We start from the raw sequence: 18,827 nt of genomic DNA on the forward strand, positions 1-18,827 counted from the left end.
CCAATTTTGCAAAATATCCACACCTGCATCTAACATTAATTGAAAAACACAGTTTTCGTAAAGGCATTATCACCCTAGACTGGCTGTTACCATAGAAACTGGACTAATCGTTTTTAGGACAGCAGCACCAGTTCTTACGATACAATGGGGCCTTTTAGCTAGTTGACGTCACTGACCTTGCAGATGTGAAACTTAAGAAATTAAAGTGTATGATCTGGATTAACCCTTAGTGGATTACCAGCTATTGTTACACTCAAGTAATGCTGAAATGATATGAATGAAAATCACTTATTGTCATAAATAGGCTTCAAATGTAGTTACTGTGAAAAGCCCCTATTCACCACATTCCGGCACCTGTTCAGGGATGCTGGTACAGGAATTGAACCGTGCTGCTGGCCTGCCTTGGTCTGCTTTCAAAGCCAGCGATTTAGCCCTGTGCTAAACCAGCCCCTAATATCCTTAATATGATTATAGTTAATTATTCTTAATGAGTTCTTATTTAATCCTTTTACCTCTATCGCCTTCCATTACTCTCATGGTTATTGCTGACTAGAAAAGTCACTGACTTTCCCTTTTGTTCTGTCTGACCGTCCCCCTTTCTCACCAGCATTAAATCCATCACATTTCTCCCTCTCTTTAGTTCAGAAGTAGTTACATTAGACGTGAAACATTAACTCTGTTTCTCTCTCCACAGATGCTGCCAGACCTGCTGCTTTTTTCCAGTTCTTTCTGTATTTATGTTATATCTGTCTGTAGTGGGGGGATAAATGCTCTTTACTATCCAGTAATAAATTAAATGTCCTTCTTCAGCTTCTGTGGATCATTTCAGTGGATATGTTCTCTCCCAGGCTCAAAGAGCATCAGCCCACTGGAAGCAAACCCAGTGAAACGGGCCAGTCCAGCAGAAAGAAACCCTCCAACTTCATTCACTGTCAGAATGAACATGGTTCAGTCCTGGATGTGATTAACAGCAGCAATAACAGCAGAATCTAATTCCTGTCATCACTTGTGAACTCCCTGGTGTTTCAACAGATAGGATGACCGAGTGAATCCCTTCCCACACACAGAGCAGGTGAACGGCCTTTCCCCAGTGTGAACTCGCTGGTGTCTCAGCAGCTGTGATGAAACACAGAATCCCTTCCCACACTCAGTACAGGTGAACGGCTTCTCCCCCAAGTGAACTCGCTGGTGTGTTCGCAGGTTGGACGAATCTCTGAATTCCTTCCCACACTGAGAGCAGGTGAATGGCTTCTCCCCAGTGTGAACTCGTTGGTGTTTCCGTAGGCTGGATAACTGAGTGAATCCCTTCCCACACTGAGAGCAGGTGGATGGCTTCTCCCCAGTGTGAATTTGCTGATGTGACTTCAGGTTGGATAACTGAACGAATCCCTTCCCACACACAGAGCAGGTGAACGGCCTCTCCCCAGTGTGAATGTGTCGATGAGCTTCGAGCCTTGATGGGAAACTGTATCTCTTCCCACAATCCCCACATTTCCATGGTTTCTCCAAATTTTGGGTCTCCTCGTGTCTCTCCAGTTTGGACAATCAGTTGAGGCTTTGGCCACACACAGAACACGTGTACGGTCTCTCCCCGCTGTGAATGGTGCGATGTTTTTTCAGGCTGTGTAACTGGTTAAAGCTCTTTCCACAGTCAGTGCTCTGGAACACTCTCACTCGGGTGTGTGTGTGTCTCGGTGCTTTTCCAGTCACACTGATGTTTAAAATGTTTTGATGCTGACAGATCCGGCAAACATTTCTCCTTCTAGATTCAAAGGCTGATGATATTCAGGTCCAAGGAATCGAGTGACTCTGACAGATCCCAGACGTGACATTTGCGATTTCTCTCTGTAATTCCTCCTCTTCTAATCGCCTGAAAAAGAATCATCAGTCAGTACAGGATCGAAATTCATAAACAGACAATTCTAGTTTCTATGGAACATTCTTTCCTCCCTCATTCCCCAAAAGCTGTAAATCTCCATCCCACACACTCTCCCTCCATTCTCACTCCTGGACACAGAGATCATAACAAATAGGAGTTGCAGTCGGCCATTTGGCCCATCGAGCCTGCTCAACCATTCAATGGGATCATTGTCCGATTTACCTCAGCACCATTTTCCCACACTATCCCCCGATATCTTCAATATCTAGAAACCTGTCAATCTCTGTCTTGAAAATATTTGATGACCGAGGCCCCACAATCCTCTGGGGTAGAGAATTGGGGAAGCACGGTAGCACAGTGGTTAGTACTGCGGCCTCGCAATGCCAGGGTCCTGGGTTTAATTCCAGCCTTGGGTCAATGTCTGTGTGGAGTTTGTACGTTCTCCCCGTGTCTGCATGGGTTTCCTCCGGGTGCTCTGGGTTCTCCCAGATGTACGGGGTAAGTGGATTGGCTGTGCTAAATTGCCCTCTAGTGTCCAGGGATGTGCAGGTTAGAATGTGGGGCTGCAGGGATAGGGTGGGATATGGATCCATGCAGGCTCGATGGGCCGAATGGCCTCCTTCTGCACTGTAGGAATTCTAACATTCTAAGAATTCCAAAGCCTCCACATCCTCGTGTGAAGAAATCCCTCCCTCATCTCCATTTTCCTGCCTGTTCCCCAGAACCCTCGACTCCCTCATCAATCAGAAATCTGTCTGGGGGGATCCACGCGAGGTGGGTGGGGGAGTAGCTGCTTTTCCGCAGGTTCTGGTGCCATTCGCATAGAATCCGTCATTTATCCTGATTGCCTGGCACTCATCTACCTCATCCTTCAATTAATATTTGTTGTCATGTCCCTGGAAGGCTTCGGGATTGGGTTTGGTGGGATTATGCTGAAAAACGTCAAAACATCCATCGCTAAGAGTGCAGGCGGATTCAGTGGGAGTGGAGCCGCCTTTTCAACATGGCGGCCTGACCCTCAGGAAGTCTCTCGACCCCGCGCTCTCCGGGGCTCTCTCGGAGGCGGTGAAAATGATGACTGCCGACATTCTCCGTGTTATTGACCAGAGGCTGAGTGAGCTGACTCAATATCTCTGAGCTCATGAGGCTGAGCTGTAAAACACCATGAAGTGTCTCAATGATCCGGAGGAGAGAATCCTGAACGTTGAGCAAGATGCTTCCTCGGCGGAGGCAAGAATTCAATTCTTGGAAACCGGCCGAGTGACGTGGCGGAGGTCCTGGAGGATTTGGAGAACCGAGGTCAGAGAAAGAACATCCGAGTTGTCGGCCTGCCAGAAGGTGTGGAGGGTGAGGCTCCCATTAGGTTCTTCGAGGACCGGCTGCCATGTTTTCTCCAGCTGGATGTGAATCCTGGGTGTTTTGAATTCAAAAGTGCGCATCATGGACTTCCAGTAGCAGCCATGGAGTGAGTGGGCGCACACAGGGCGGCTCCTGCTCGAAGGTGTTGGCTTTGTCCCTTTTTTGCCTGAGTTCCGGGTACATTCAGCAGTAAAGTGGAGCGGAGGGTGCAGGGCAGGAGGTTCTCCCCTGGATGGGCATGTTTATGGGCTATCAGACCCGACTGAAGATAGGTAAAGAGCTGGTGAAAGAGTTGGGGAGACTCTTGGCGCTGTTCCAGTTAGGGAGGAGGGGGGAGGGTCTGCAGATGGAGCAGTTAACTGGCAACCTCATTAAAGAGGAGTTTCGGCAAATGTTGCAGGGGGGCCCCGCAAATCACATTGATATGTTTTGGTCCTGTCCAAAGCTGGAGGATTACTGGAAGGAGGTGTTTAGGGTAATCTATAAAGTGGTGCTCGTGAAACTGGACCCGGGCCCTCGGGAGGCCATATTCGGGGTGTCGGACCAGCCGAGGTTGTAAATGGGTGCGGAGGCAGATCTTGTAGCCTTTGTCTCATTGATCGCCCAAAGGCGGATCCTGTTGGGGTGGAGATCAACCTCTCCACCCTGTGCCCTGGCATGGCGGGGGGACCTGCTGGAATTCGTAACGCTTGAAAAGGTCAAATTTGAACTGAGGGGAAGGATGGACGGGTTCTACAATTCATGGGCGTTATTCATTATGCACTTTCGAGAATTGGATCACATTGAACATTAGGGGGGCTGGGTGGGTTGGGGGGGGGCGGGGGGAGGACTGTAGGTGTTAATGGTGACTATGGGTGATTCCTGATTCCTCTTTGTCATCTGTTTATGATAGCATGCGGGCTAATGTCTGGGCTTTGGTGGGAGGATGGGATCGTTGTTATTGATATGGGGATTGACATGATATTCGTTACTGATTATTGTTTATTGTTGGATGCAAATTTGGGAGAAAATGTGAAAAAGGAGAATAAGAAATATTTTTAAATAAAGAGGAGTTTGGGCAGCAGAGGAAGGGAATGCAGAGCGACTGGCCGAGGCGATTCAGGGGGCAGTGGCACCTCTTTGCGGGACCCTGGAATGGTGGGAAAGTGCCTCGAGATGCAGAGGGTGATGATCCGTGAAGTGGAGAAGGTGGGGACCGATCAGAGTGACCGTATTGTGCCGTTGGAGGTGGAGGTGGTGATCCTGGGGGAGTTGTGTAAGTCGCTGCGGTCTAAGGTGGAGGAGCAGGAGAACAGGTCCAGGTGGTAAAATCTGTGGATTATGGGTCTGTCAGAGGGAGTGGAGGGAATGAGTGCTACGAGCTACGTTGCCAGGATGCTGGCCAAGTTGGTGGAGGAGAAGGTGTTGGACAAGGCCCCAGAGGTGGATCAGGCCCATTGGTCCCCGAGGCAGAAGCTGAGAGTGGGGGAGCCGCCGTGGGAAGTGATTGTGCGGATGTACAAGTTCCAGGACAAAGAAAAGATCCTGCGGTGGGCCAGGGCACAGCAGGACTGTGAATGGGAGGCAAACCGAATCAGGATATATCAGGACATTGGAGCGGAGTTGGCCTGGAGGCGGGCGGGGTTCAACAAGGCCAAGGCAGTACCATATCGGCGAAAGGTCCGATTCGGGGTGCTGTACCCAGCCAGACTTTGGGTGATCTATGTAGTCCGTTGCTTGTTGCACGCGGCCACGTTTCTACGCAAGATCAATGTGGGTTGTGTGGGGGGAGGGGATGGGGGAGTTGTTGGGGGTGGCCTTTGGGTGCAGTCACCACGGTACCAGGTAATGCCAGTGAACGGAAGTGTAGTGAAGCCTGGGGTGGGGGGTGGTTAGCCAGTGTGGGAGGAGGGGGAGTAAGGGATGGGAGGAGGTACGGCGACGTGGGAGGTATGGAGGATGGGTTTGGTTCTGGGCAGGGTGGGGGAACCATCTTGGTTGGGCCCGGTTCAGTGTGGGGATGGGGGGGGGGGGGAACCCAATGGTGATGTTGGCGGACACTAGAGGGGGGGGCGGGGAGGCGTAAGCCTCCAGTGAGAATCGTGACATGGAATGTCCGCGGACTATATGGGCCGGTCAAGAGGTCCCGTATGTTTGCACACCTGAAGAGTTTGGGAGCAGAGGTGATTTTCTTGCAGGAGGCTCATCTCTGGGTGAAAGGTCAGATAAGACTGAGGAAGGGATGGATGGGTCAAGTGTTTCACTCGGGGTTTGATTCACAGTCAAGGGGGTGGCCATTTTGTTGAGCAAGAGAACAGGGTTTACGGGGGCCAGAGAGGTGTTGGACCTGGGGGGAGGTTTGTGATGGTGAGTGGTAGGTGAGAGGGGACGGCGGTGGTGTTGGTAAATGTGTATGCGCCCAATTGGGATGATATTGGTTTTGTAAAGAAGTTACTGGGAGCGATTCCGGACCTGGATTCTCTGCAGCTGATCATGGGAGTGGATTTTAATTGTGTCATGGAGGTCGGGGAGGTCGAGCCCTAAGTCGATGGGAAGTTCGAGAATGATGAAAGAGCTCTGAAGGTTCTGGAAAGGATGGGGATGGTGTATCGGTGGAGGTTCGTGAACCCGGGAGAGAGGGAATATTCCTTCTTCTCGCACGTGTATAGGGTGTATTCCAGGATTGATTTTTTTGTAGTGAGCCGGTCGGTGCTGATGGCGATGGTCGGACTGGAATCATGATCTCAGACCATCACCGCACTGGTTAGGTGTGAGGCTTTGATCGGGACAGGTGCAGAGACCGGGGTGGAGGATGAATTCTCGGCTTTTGGCTGATAAGAAATTCTGTGGGAAGGCGAGAGGAGCGATTAAGAACTAGGCTGAGCTCAACCTGATCAGGGAGGTGCCGGCGGCCATGTTGTGGGAGGCCGGTATCCGGGGAGAAATCACTTCATTTAAAGCCGACAGGGAGAGGGTGAGAAGAGAGGAGCACCGGTGGTTACTGGATGAGGTAGTGGAGGTGGACCCCACGAAGGAATTGTTGGCAGAAAGGAAGACGTTGCAGGGGCAGTTTGACCAACTGGCGATGGGTAGGGCGGTGGGCAGCTGCAGAGGGTGAGGGGGCTGCAGTGTGAGCATGGGGAGAAGGCGAGGCGTAGGCTGGTCCACCAGCTGCAGTATCAGGCAGCGTCAAGGGAAATTCTGCAGGTGAAGGCGGCGAAGGGGGAGGTGGTATTGGACCCAAAAGGATAAATGAGGTGTTGAAGGCCTTCTACCAGGGGCTGTATAGGGCCGAGTCGGTGGGGGAGGTGGCGGGTGTGGGCAGTTCCTGGATGGGATGGAGTTCCCGGAGTTGGAGGGGTAGAGGCCAGCACTGGAGGAGCCATTGGGGTTAAGGGAGGTAATGGAGTGTATTGGCAGGATGAAGGCGGGGTAGGCGATGGCTTTCCGGTGGAATTTTCTAAGCAGTTTATGACGGAGTTGCCCCTCCCCAGTTGTTGTGTGTTTAGTGAGGGGGTGGAAGAGGGAGATCTGTCGGCTACGTTGGTGCAGACATTGATCTCAGAAAAGAAGTACCCACCAGAGTGTGTGTCCTACAGGCCCATTTCACTGTTAAACACGGACATGAAGGCCCTGGTGAAAGTGTTGCCGTGTAGGTAGGAGGGGTGTGTGCCGGTGGTGGTTTCTAAGGATCAAACGGATTTTGTGAAGAGGAGTTGGCTCTCCAGTAACATCAGGAGGTGACTAAATGTAATTATGACTCTGGCAAGGGGGTGAGAGCGTGGGTTTCATTGTTGTATGCATTCCCCATGACGCTGACACACATACGCCATAATCATCTTATCTATTGAATGGAAAAAGGCCTTGGGGGTGTAGATTGGTCAGGATCCAAATAGGAAGAGGATCCTGGGCAGTACCTTGATCATCTGCACCCTCCCGCCAGGGAAAGCGGGAGTCCATCCCATCTCTGTGGGCCATTTTTGACTTCGTCCAGCAGACTCACTCCTCCTGGGCTTTCCATCAGTAAATTAAATTCAACTTAGGCCGGGAGTGGGGTACAGTATTTAGCACTGCTGCCAGGGACCCAGGTTTGATTCCTTGAGTGGCTGTCTGTGTGGCGTTTACACATTCTCCATGTTTCCTCCGGGTGATCCGAATTTCTCCCACAGTCCAAAGATGTGTAGCTAAAGTGGTTGGTCATGCTAAATTGCCCCTAATATCCAAAGATATGTAGGTTAGGCGGGTTGGCCATGATCGATGTACGGGGATAGGATGGGGAATGGGTCTCAGTGAAGGGCTTATTCTGAGGCTCAGTGCACACCTGAGGGGTGAATGGCCTTCTGCACTATCGGAATTCTATGTCATCTATGTTGTGTTCTTCATTTTAATTCGATTATGCTGTTAGTCTATTTTGTAATATTTTGGGGTGTGCATTGTATAATCTGTTTTTGTATAACCTTTCCCCACTCACTGTGTTAACCTGTTAGCTGGTTGTTCAATTGATCTGGCATTTCACATAGTGTCTCTGATCCCTAAAATATCCTGGTACAAATTAATTCTGCAATGTGTTCCTTGTATTTATGCGGCAATATCTCTTGTTCTCTTCTGTGCCCATTTCCCACCAATTTTCCTGTTACTCTGTTCCATTCATTATTTAAAAAATGGTTAAAAAACCATAACAAAATAAAAATCTGTCCAACTCATCCGTGAATATATTCAGTGACTCCCTGACTCCACTGGTCCGTGTAAGAGAAATCCAGAGACTAACAACCCTCTGAGGGAACTGATGACTTGAAATGTATAACGTAGTGACAGAACTATATTGCACAACTGGAAATAATAATAAATATACTTGATTACACAACTATCAATAATCAAAAAATCTGCAATTTATAACACCAGGCATATTGCGGGACGATATTATTTGTAGTCCCCTTAAATGTCAGCCATCTCTTGGGCAAACCAGCCCTTTAATTGTGAACATTGGGAAAGAGGCCATCATTTAAGCCAGACAAATAAATGTGTCAAGCTGAGGGAGCAAAGGATGTCAACGTCTTTAAGAGAGAGAGACCTAGGGCAAGCTTTGCAGAGTCTGCACCCTCCCTGGATTCACTTCCTTTCCCTTCAGTTGCTGCAAGTGACCAATTGAAGGTCAGAATGAGAAAATAAATGGAAATGGGGAGAAAAGACAGTGTTTTACTCACAGATGTTGGAGACAGGGGGAGATTTCATCCAACTTCCGCTTTGTGACATCACAATGGCGCCCTGCCTGAATCAACCAATAGGAATCACGCTGTTCCGGGTGTCGTCTCCGGGTTGCAGTGCGCAGGCGCAGACTCGGGAGGCCCGACCCGACCCTTTGTTCGTCCTCTGCCTGCACGTGTACCTGCTGGAAATCTGACGGCTCCGGCCAGAGCGAGGAACCGCTCGGTGATCTCCGCGGGGCCCCCCCGGGACTGCGCATGTGTGAACGAGAGCCCGCCCACTATCTTTCCTGCTGAGGTGTTGACCAATTGAAGTTTTGGAGGACCGGAAGGTCTCTGGTCCTCCAGCCAATCAGAGCGCGGGGTTTGTGTGAGTGACGATTGAGCTTCAGTGAGACGGAAGCTTCTTCCTTTCTCCAACATCTGTGAGTAAGTCACTTTCTTTTCTCCCCCTTTCCATTTCTTATCTCATTCTCACCTTCAATTGGTCACTTGCAGCAACTGAAGGGAAAGGAAGTGAATCCAGGGAGGGTGCAGACTCTGGAAAGCTTGGCCCAGGTCTCTCTCTCTCTCTCTCTCGTCCTTTGCTCCCTCAGTTTGACACATTTATTTGTCGAGACTCTCTGAAGCTCAAATACGACAAATATAAACCATCCATGAGCCCGGCTGCTGCCCAGCCTGTAATATAACAGAGGGCTGGTTTCCCTCAGCTGGTTAGAGAAGCAGAGCGAGGCCAGCAGCGTTGGTTTAATTCCCGTAACGGCTGAAATTATTCATGAAGGCCCCACCTTCTCAAACCTGTCCCTCGCCTCAAAGGGGAAAGCAGCCTCTGGTCATCTGGGACTATGGTGACTTTACCTTTAATATAATAATTGAATCTACTTGATATAATCCTCACCCAACCCTGAAGCCTCTCAGTGTTTACACCAGATAAATCCACTCAACTTGAGCAAATGCTTTCAGTACACCGCTTTTACCAGACTCCTAAACAACACTCTTATGGACTGACCTTATTAACACTACACTTCTGTAGGCTTCACCTGTTGCCGGTGTTTATGTAGTTACATTGTGTACCTTGTGTTGCCGTATTATGTATTTTCTTTTATTTCCTTTTCTTTTCATGTACTTAATGATTAAGTACATGAAAAGAAAAGGAAATAAAAGACAAGTACATGAAAAGAAAAGGAAATAAAAGGAAATAAAAGACAAGAACGATCACGGGAGCCTCCGTGGACCGTGGGGCAGTTACCAGATTCTAATTTTGTTGTATTCCCAAGATTAATGTATATCATTAACCTCTATCATTACTATTATCTTTATTTTTACTTCCACCAAGGAGGTTATGTTTTTGTCGGAGTATGTGTGTGTTTGTTTTTTTTCCACTGACGTTGTACAGATTGTATACAAATTTCACAGACTGCATACAAAGTTTCCCCTGCTTTCATTTATGTGGGGGGGGGGGGGATTTTTTTTCCCTTCGATTTCATAACCCTTGGAGGAGGTCTGCACTCTCTGAGTGCTCTTGTTATTATTGTATATATCTGTATGTAATTTTTTCATTTAATGTGGGGGCCCCTTTTTGCGGATCCTGGTTCAGCTGCACCATTTGCAGTACTGCACCATATGGCCCATGGACCATGGTAAATTCGGCTATGGAAAATTTCTGTGGTGCCCCCTTCCCTTGATGCCCTAAGCACGTGCTTATTTTGCTTAATGGTTAATCCACCCCTGACTTAATGATCCGTTGAGCTGCTTGCAGAAAAATACTCTTCACTGTACCTCGGTACACGTGACAATCAACAAATCCAATCCAAGAGATCACCAGTCCATCCAGTGCATATTTCTGAAAAACCTGAATCACATTCAGCAACCTTTCAAAGTTGTGACTGGAAAATCTTCCCCGATAAAGCCAGTCTGGTCCTCCTGCACAATTGTCGGAAGGATGTCCTCGAGCCTTCTCACCAAAACTTTAGATAGCAGTTTGAAGTGAAGATTCAAAAGAGGGATTGACCAATAAGAGGTCCACTCCTCCGTGTCCTTGCCCGTCTTCAGAATCAAAGATATATAAGCGTCACAGAGAGTTGCTGGCAGCATCCCCGAGTCAAAAGAGTGACAATACATATCCACCAATGGATCTGACAACAAATCCTCAAATCCGCTATAATAATAATCTTTATTAGTGTCGCAATTAGGCTGACATTAACACTGCAGTGAAGTTACTGTGAAAATCCACTATCGCCACACTCTGGCGCCTGTTCGGGTACCATGAGGGAGAATTCAGAATGTCCAAACTACCTAACAGCATGTCTTTCGGGACTTGTGGGAGGAATCTGTAACACCTGGAGGAAACCCACGCAGACACGGGGAGAACGTGCAGACTTTGCATAGACCAGAGACCCAAGCCAGGAATGGAATGCGGATCCCTGATGCTATGAAGCAACTGTGCTAACCACTGCTATATGGCAGGGATTTGCTCGGTTTATTCCCAAACTTCTACAATCTTTTCCCGACCTGCTGAGTCAATAGGGGGTCCAAAGCCACTCTTGCCGTGTTAACCTCCCTCAGCGATCGCTTCCTCGGGGCCTTCTTATAATTCTCCTCGGCCTTTGCCAGACAAACCTCCAGGCGCCTTTGGTGCTCCAGCATCCTGTACCTTTTATTAGCAGCGTAAGAAATGATCAGCCCCCCCCCCCCCCCCCAAACACACACGCATACATACACACACACACACACACACACACACACACTCTGGCAGGAGCTATAGATGTCTGCAGGGGGAAATGGAGGGAGAAATACCAGGAGCCAAGTTAAAGAAACTGAATAATTCAAATTCTTCATCAAAATGTGTCGGAAATGACGTAACTCTTATCAGGGAAGCATCAAATCACCACTCTTAACCTGGGGGTGAGCCCTCGAGTAGGATCTCCAGAGAAATGAGGAGATTGTTCACAATTACGATGTTTTCTGTGGACACCAAGTATGGGATCGTCCTCAGCAGAAAAAAGTCGTTGATTCTATTATGACTTTGATGTGGGGCTGGAAATACGGTAAAATCTATACCCTTTGATGCAAAGCTCTCCACATAACCCAACTCCTTACAAGCCGGGGCCAACGCCCTACCTTGCAGCATGAGGGAGTGAGGGAGGGAGGGAGGGGAGGGGGGGGGGGGGGTTCCTGGTAACCAGGGGCTTATCTACCAGAGAATTTAAGTGGCCGTTGAAGTCTACTAAATCCACAAAAACCTTTGTAATGATCTCCGGGGAGTAATTCGGGGGTCCATAAACATTCATTAATGAAACAACACCTCCATGCACCGAACCTCTAATGATCACATATCCACCTCCTTTGTCCTTGGTGCAGGTTTCAACCTTAAAAGTGATATTTTTATTAATAAGGATTTCCACACCCCTGCTACTTGATGAAAAGGTGGTGGAAACCCCCCCCCCCCCCCTTCCTGTAATAAAGCCATGTCAAATTTCTCCTTAAGAAAGGAGAGGATCTTTTTCCTTCTGATAGGGTGATGGATGCCCCGTACATTCCCTGAGAAAATCTGCAGATTAACTGCCGCCATTAGTGAGGCGACAGAGAGAACAGAAACAGATTTTCACACCACAATTGGGCGTGCGCCATTACCCCCTCCTCCAACTCACTTTACACCAGAGGCACCAAAGTTTCCCCAAACTGCTCCTTTCACAGATAATAGCCCCGTCTGTACCAGAGTAGGATAAAGTCAACAACACATAAACCCTCCCATAATAACAACAATACAGAAGAATCACAACCACAATAGATCCATGGGGACATTCCTCAATATGACTGAGGACCCGGAGGATTAACCCCACGGCCAGACTGTCGTTACCCTCAGGATACCTTCTCCAAAATGAGAAGAAGAAAAGAAGGGCCAACAAGGGAATGGGGATCAAATGTCCCTCCCACATTTTAGACCCACCCGTGAAGACCTGCATCCACCACCACCCACCCCTCGGCAATGGCACCACTCGGTTCTGCCATGATTAACGCTCTGATAATAGAAGAAAGATGACGGATAATAAGCACACGGCACATATACCATAACTGAGATAAGATAATACGAGTCCCTGTAACGCTCAAGGAGAAGAAGACATTCAATCGGCGCTCTCAGAATAACAACTCTCTTCAACGGGATAAAAGATAACAAATTCAGACAACAACACCATGATAGGGAAAGAGTCCGGATTAGAGCCTGAGTTATACTGAGCTGCAAACCATCCCTCCAAATCCTTGCCCATCGTGGATTCAACAATGGCCAAGGCAGTAGTCGGATTATTGAAAGACTTGACGGAGTTGTCGGATACAATTTTCAGGGTCGCAGGATAAAGCGACATAATTCACTCCCGCAACCTTGATTTCCCTTCAAATTTCATCGAAGCCTCGATGCTTCGTTTGTGTGGCTGCCGAAAAGTCCTGGAAGAAGGAAATCCTCACTCCCTCATGGAGCCAGGTCCCACCTCACCTTACCCATTTCCAGGACCCTCTGGTGATCTTTCAAGTTGTGGAAGTGAATGATTACAGGCCTGGGATGAAAACTATCCCTCGGCCTCAAAGACAGGATCCGATGCCCTTTCTAATTGGAAACACCCAGACTTCATATCCATCTTGAGAAAATGTGGCAGCCGATCCTCGAAGCACCTAACGGGAGCCTTACCCTCCACACCTTCTGGCAGGCCGACGACTCGGATGTTCTTTCTCTGATCCTTGGTTCTCCAAGTGCTCCAGGACACCCCCCCCCCCCCCCCCCCCCCCCCCAACGCCGCTCAGTCGGTTTTCCAAGGATTTAAATCTTACCTCCCCCGAGGAGGCATCTTGCTCAATATTCAGAATTCTCTCCGGATCATCGAGCCTCTTCATGGTGTTTTACAGCTCGGCCTCATGAGCTCACAGATATTGAGTCACCACACTCATCCTCTGGTCAATAACACGGAGAATGTCGCTGACATAGATCGGTCAATGATCCCACAGAATAGATGAGCAGGCTCGATGGGCCGATTGGCCAATTGCAGCTCCTATTTGTAATGGTCTCTGTATCCAGGACAGGCAGCAGTGAGCATGGATCTGTCAATCAGCCTGAATCAGCACCTTCAGGAGAATTGGGAGGGTGAATATTAGATCCAGCAGAGTGAGAATGGAGGGAGAGTGTGTGGGATTGAGATTTACACCTTTTGGGGAATGAGAGGAAAGAATGTTCTCCAGAAACTAGAATTGTCTGTTCTGAATTTCTATCCTGTACTGACAGTGATGTCTTTTGTAAATTGTTTTTCCAGGATATTAGAAGAGGAGGAATTACAGACAGAAATTTCAAACGTCTCGTCTCAATCTAACTGAGTCTCTCAATTCCTTGGAACTGAATATCACCGAAGTTTGAATCTAGAAGGAGAAAGGTTTGTCTGTTCTGTCAGCTTCAAAAGATTTTAAACATCAGTGTGACTGGAAAAGCACCGAGACACACACACCCGAGTGAGAGTGTTCCAGAGCACTGACTGTGGAAAGAGCTTTAACCAGTTACACAGCCTGAAAAAACATTGCATCATTCACAGCGGGGAGAGACCGTACACGTGTTCTGTGTGTGGACGAGCTTGAAGTAAAAAAACTCACCACTATTCTTAGAATTCCCCCATACCAAAAAATGTCAATAAGACATTGTAAATGGTGAACAGGGATTCTCACTCCCTGACTCCTCTGCAGACTTAGGTGGGTGCTATTCGGGTCAAACTAGTGTTTCAAGTTATTCCCCCAGTATAACCCATATCTTCATCTAAGAATTTCATCTACTTACCACTTAGTAGCATCGAGCCTGGTCCCACGGTGCTAAGTAAGTAAAGTAGACTTTGTAATAACCAATGTTTCAGGTTAAAACGTTTAAGTTATTTTATTATTACATTTTTTCTTTTAAAAGATGCAATCACTGTCTTTACAGAAAAGTAAAAAGATCTTGGCTCTGGATTCTCCTGGTTGGTTGAAAAGACCTTCAGTTCCACCGTGACAATCTCTCTTCTTTAGCTTTTGGTCTTCCTCAGATGGATTTGCTGTTCTGCTCGGTTGCTATGCTATATCCTTCCCGTGAACGAGCTATGAGAGCTGACTCTCTGCTGGCTGTCCCCTTCTTTACGGTTTATATTCTCCTTCTAGCAGTGATTACGTTTATATGATATCGTAAAGTAACTTTATTTTACTCGTGATTGAACAAGGTACCTTTAATCTGAATTATTTCTAACACGACTCTGTATTCATATTGAGCATGACTTCAGCTCATCGAACTCTGATTATATTGTTTCCTTTGTGATGTTCAAAAGTACTTTGATCCCAGAGGGGTGTTATATCTGGTTTCTGTAATTTCTAAAGTTGCTTTATTACCAAATAGTGACCCCAGCTCAGAACTCTGACTCCGATTTGGGGCTAACCTGTGTTCCCGTGGATACGTCTCCAGCTTCCCATATTCACCTGGTGTCAGCAGAATTTCACACCTAAACATTTGTCACCCATTTCAACTGAAAATCCTAGCAATTCTTTTTTAGCTGCTTACTAAAATAATTAACTTCAAAGAAGGTGCAAAATATTGTTTTTTTCCATATAACTAAAAGTTCAATCTGCTGTGACTTAAAAGACATACATTAGTTTTACAGCTTGAATAGTCACAAGCTGTTTTCTTAATGCCTGTTTGATAAAGGCTATCTGCATTTCAAAACCTTCTTTTGCAGCTGCTGTTAACCCTTCGTGGGATTTTTCCCTACATTCTCTCATGTACCTTATCCAGGTATTGCCAGACCTCCATGTTTCAAATGACATATTTTCCCATTTTTTTCTTTTACAGGCTTCAACTGATCGTCAAACCTGGGGAGACACGAGGAGACCCAAAACATGGAGAAACGGTGGAAATGTATGGACTGTGGGAAGGGATTTATGGCTCCATCTCAGCTGGACATTCATCGTCGCATTCACACTGGGGAGAGGCCATTCACCTGCTCTGTGTGTGGGAAGGGATTCACTGTGTTATGCACCCTGCAGAGACACCAGCGAGTTCACACTGCGGAGAGGCCGTTCACTTGCTCTCAGTGTGGGAAGGGATTCACTACTTTATCCGATCTGCAGCAACACCAGCGGGTTCACACTGGAGAGAGGCCATTCACCTGCTCTCAGTGTGAGGAGGGATTCGCTCAGTTATCCGCCCTGCAGTCACACCGGCGACTTCACACTGGAGAGAGGCCATTCACCTGCTCTCAGTGTGAGAAGGGATTCACTAAGTTATCCTATCTGCAGAGACATCAACGGGTTCACACTGGGGAGAGGCCGTTCACCTGCTCTCAGTGTGGGAAGGGATTCACTCGATTATCCAGCCTGCAGATACATCAGCGACTTCACACTGGGGAAAAGCCATTCACCTGTTCTCAGTGTAAGAAGGGATTCACTGTGTTACCCCAACTCCAGAGACACCAGCGAGTTCACACTGGGGAGAGGCCATTCACCTGCTCTCAGTGTGAGAAGGGATTCACTGTGTTATCCAGCCTGCAGACACACCAGCGAATTCACACTGGGGAGAAGCCGTTCACCTGCTCTCAGTGTGAGAAGGGATTCACTCAGTTTTCCAACCTGCAGATACATCAGCGACTTCACACTGGGGAGAAGCCATTCACCTGCTCTCAGTGTGGGAAGGGATTCACTACTTCATCGAACCTGCGGACACACCAGCGAGTTCACACTGGGGAGAAGCTGTTCACCTGCTCTCAGTGTGAGAAGGGATTCACTACGTCATCGAACCTGCGGACACACCAGCAAGTTCACATTGGGGAGAGGCCATTCATCTGCTCTCAGTGTGAGAAGGGATTCACTACTTTACCGAGCCTCCGGCTACACCAGCGACTTCACACTGCGGAGAGGCAATTCACCTGCTCTCAGTGTGGGAAGGGATTCACAACTTCATCGAACCTGCAGATACATCAGCGAGTTCACACTGGGGAGAAGCCGTTCACCTGCTCTCAGTGTGAGAAGGGATTCACTCAGTTAACCAACCTGCGGATACATCAGCGAATTCACACTGGGGAGAAGCCATTCACCTGCTCTCAGTGTGAGACGGGATTCACTACTTCATCGAACCTGCGGACACACCAACGAATTCACACTGGGGAGAGGCCATTCACCTGCTCTCAGTGTAAGAAGGGATTCGCTCGGTTATCCCACCTGCAGACACACCAGCGAGTTCACACTAGGGGGAAGGTGTTAACCTGCTCTTAGTGAGAGAAGGGAATCAGATATCCATACACCCTGCAGGAACACTAGCGAGTTCACACCTGGAAGCAGCCATTCACCTGCTCTGAGCAGGGGAGACATTCAATGACCCGTCCCAACTACGGATACACTAGCGAATTAATTCTGGGGAGAGGCCATTCATCTGCTCTCAATGTGGGGAGGGGTTTTGTGATTCATCCCACCTGTTGTGACTGCAACAAGTTCACAATAAATTCCAGATGTTGGCTCCGTTGTTATTGTTTCTGCTCTCACTGATATCCAGGACTGCATTTTGTTCATTCTGACATCTGGTGAATGGTGATGATTGGAGGGTTTCTTTCTGCTGGACTGGCCGGTCTAACACCTCTGCCTCCGGTGGGCTGACCATTTCTGAGCCTCGTTGCAATTACCTGATTCCAAGTTTGACGAGGAGCACAGAATGAAAAGGTGTTTGCACGTTGGAAGATATTTAGTTCCCAAAGCAGCCACGTTGCCATGAAGATGGGCTATGGTGGTTACAGGGTTCTTTTGCCTAATTTATCTGGGTGTTTCTCGCAGAAGGAAACTGTCATGGTTTGAGGGGCAAGTTGTCTGGTAGATTGGGAAATTACAATAAACATATCACTGAAAGTGGCAATGCAGGTGGATAAGGTAGCTAAGAAGGCAGACGGCATGCTTGTCTTCATTGGTCGGGGCATTGAGTATAAAAATTGGCAAGTCATGCTGCAGCTGTACAGAACCTTAGTTAGGCCACACGTGGAATATTGCCGACAATTCTGGTCACCACATTACCAAAAGGATGTGGAGGCTTTGGAGAGAGTACAGAGGAGGTTTACCAGGATGTTGCCTGGCCTGGAGGGTATTAGCTATGAGGAGAGGTTGGATAAACTCAGTTTGTTTTCACTCGAGCAACGGAGTTGAGGGACGACCTGATAAAAGTTTACGAGGTTATGAGTGGCACGGACAGAGTGGATAGTCAGAAGCTTTTTCCCAGGTTGGAAAAGTCAATTACCAGGTGACATAGGTTTAAGGTTTGAGGGGCAACGTGCGAGGGGCAAAGTTTAGAGGAGATGTGTGAGGGAGGTTTTTGTACACAGAGGGTGGTGAGTGCCTGGAACTCGCTGCTGGAGGAGGTGGTGGAAGCAGGGATGATAGCGACGTTTAAAAGGCATCTTGACGAATCGATGAATAGGATGGGAATAGACGGATACAGATCCTGGAAGCACAGAAGGTTTTAGTTTAGACAGACATCATGATCCGAGCAGGCTCTGTGCTGTACTGTCCTTTGTTCTTTGTTGTTCTGTGTATGACGATAGACAATAGACAGGCAACCGCTCGCATTTTATTTACATAAAATATAGATTCCTTTAAGAAGCAAAAATTAAACAGCAAAATGAAGCTATGAAGAGAGAGAGAAAACAGGGAACCACAGACCCATTAGCCTGACATCAGTTGGAGGGAAAATGCTACAATCTATTATAAAGGATGTGATAACATCCGAATGAGGAGCCACTCGGCCCCTCGAGCCTGCTCCACCATTCAGTAAGTTCCCGGCTGGTCTGATTGTAACCTCAACTCCACAGAGGCCCCTTAGAAAATAAATCTTGAGAGAGAGCGTAATAATATTCTTTATTATAATCATCTTTATTATTGTCACAAGTAGGCTTACATTAACACTGCAATGAAGTTACTGTGAAAATCCGCTAGTCGCCACACTCCGGCCCCTGTTTGGGTACACAGAGGGAGAATTCAGAATGTCCAATTCACCTAACAAACACGTCTTTTGGAACTTGTGGGAGGAAACCGGAGCACCCGGAGGAAACCCACACAGTTTTGGGGAGAACATGCAGACTCTGCACAGACAGTGACCCAAGCTGGGAATTGAACCCAGGTCCCTGGAGCTGTGAAGCAACAGTACTAACCATTGTGCCTCCATGCCACTGTGTCAGTTATAGGGAACAAGGAAATGGCAGAGGAGTTAAACAGATATTTTGCATCAGTTTTTACGGTGGAAGGTACTTCGAATATCCCATCAATACTAAAGAATACGGAGGGAGCAATTAAATACCATCACTGGAGAAGTTGTATTGGACAAACTAATGGGGATAAGATAAGTCCCCTGGATGGCTGCATCCTAGAATCCTAAA

The 18,827-nt window shown here is 47.9% G+C and overlaps 1 protein-coding gene and 1 long non-coding RNA gene across 3 annotated transcripts; one reads left to right on the plus strand and one right to left on the minus strand.

Moving 5' to 3' along the window:
• Positions 1-1,445: 1,445 nt before the first annotated feature.
• Positions 1,446-8,611, minus strand: LOC119951384. The gene is made up of 2 exons (XR_005457601.1): positions 8,422-8,611; positions 1,446-1,870 (listed from the first exon to the last, which is right to left on the minus strand). It is a non-coding gene; the product is annotated as an uncharacterized LOC119951384 (long non-coding RNA).
• Positions 8,612-8,650: 39 nt separating this feature from the next.
• LOC119951357 (zinc finger protein 615-like) lies at positions 8,651-16,934 on the plus strand. Of its 2 annotated transcripts, none has more exons than XM_038774495.1 (3): positions 8,651-8,846; positions 13,722-13,838; positions 15,269-16,934. In XM_038774495.1, exon 3 carries the CDS (start codon positions 15,316-15,318, stop codon positions 16,684-16,686), a length of 1,371 nt encoding a protein of 456 aa, XP_038630423.1. In that variant the 5' UTR covers positions 8,651-8,846; positions 13,722-13,838; positions 15,269-15,315; the 3' UTR covers positions 16,687-16,934. The 2 variants fall into 2 exon arrangements, with proteins under 2 accessions (XP_038630423.1, XP_038630424.1); XM_038774496.1 differs by having other exon boundaries at positions 8,771-8,850.
• Positions 16,935-18,827: the final 1,893 nt, after the last annotated feature.

This window comes from Scyliorhinus canicula, chromosome 17 (genome assembly GCF_902713615.1).
Source record: "Scyliorhinus canicula chromosome 17, sScyCan1.1, whole genome shotgun sequence".
Classification (NCBI taxonomy): Eukaryota; Metazoa; Chordata; class Chondrichthyes; order Carcharhiniformes; family Scyliorhinidae; genus Scyliorhinus; species Scyliorhinus canicula.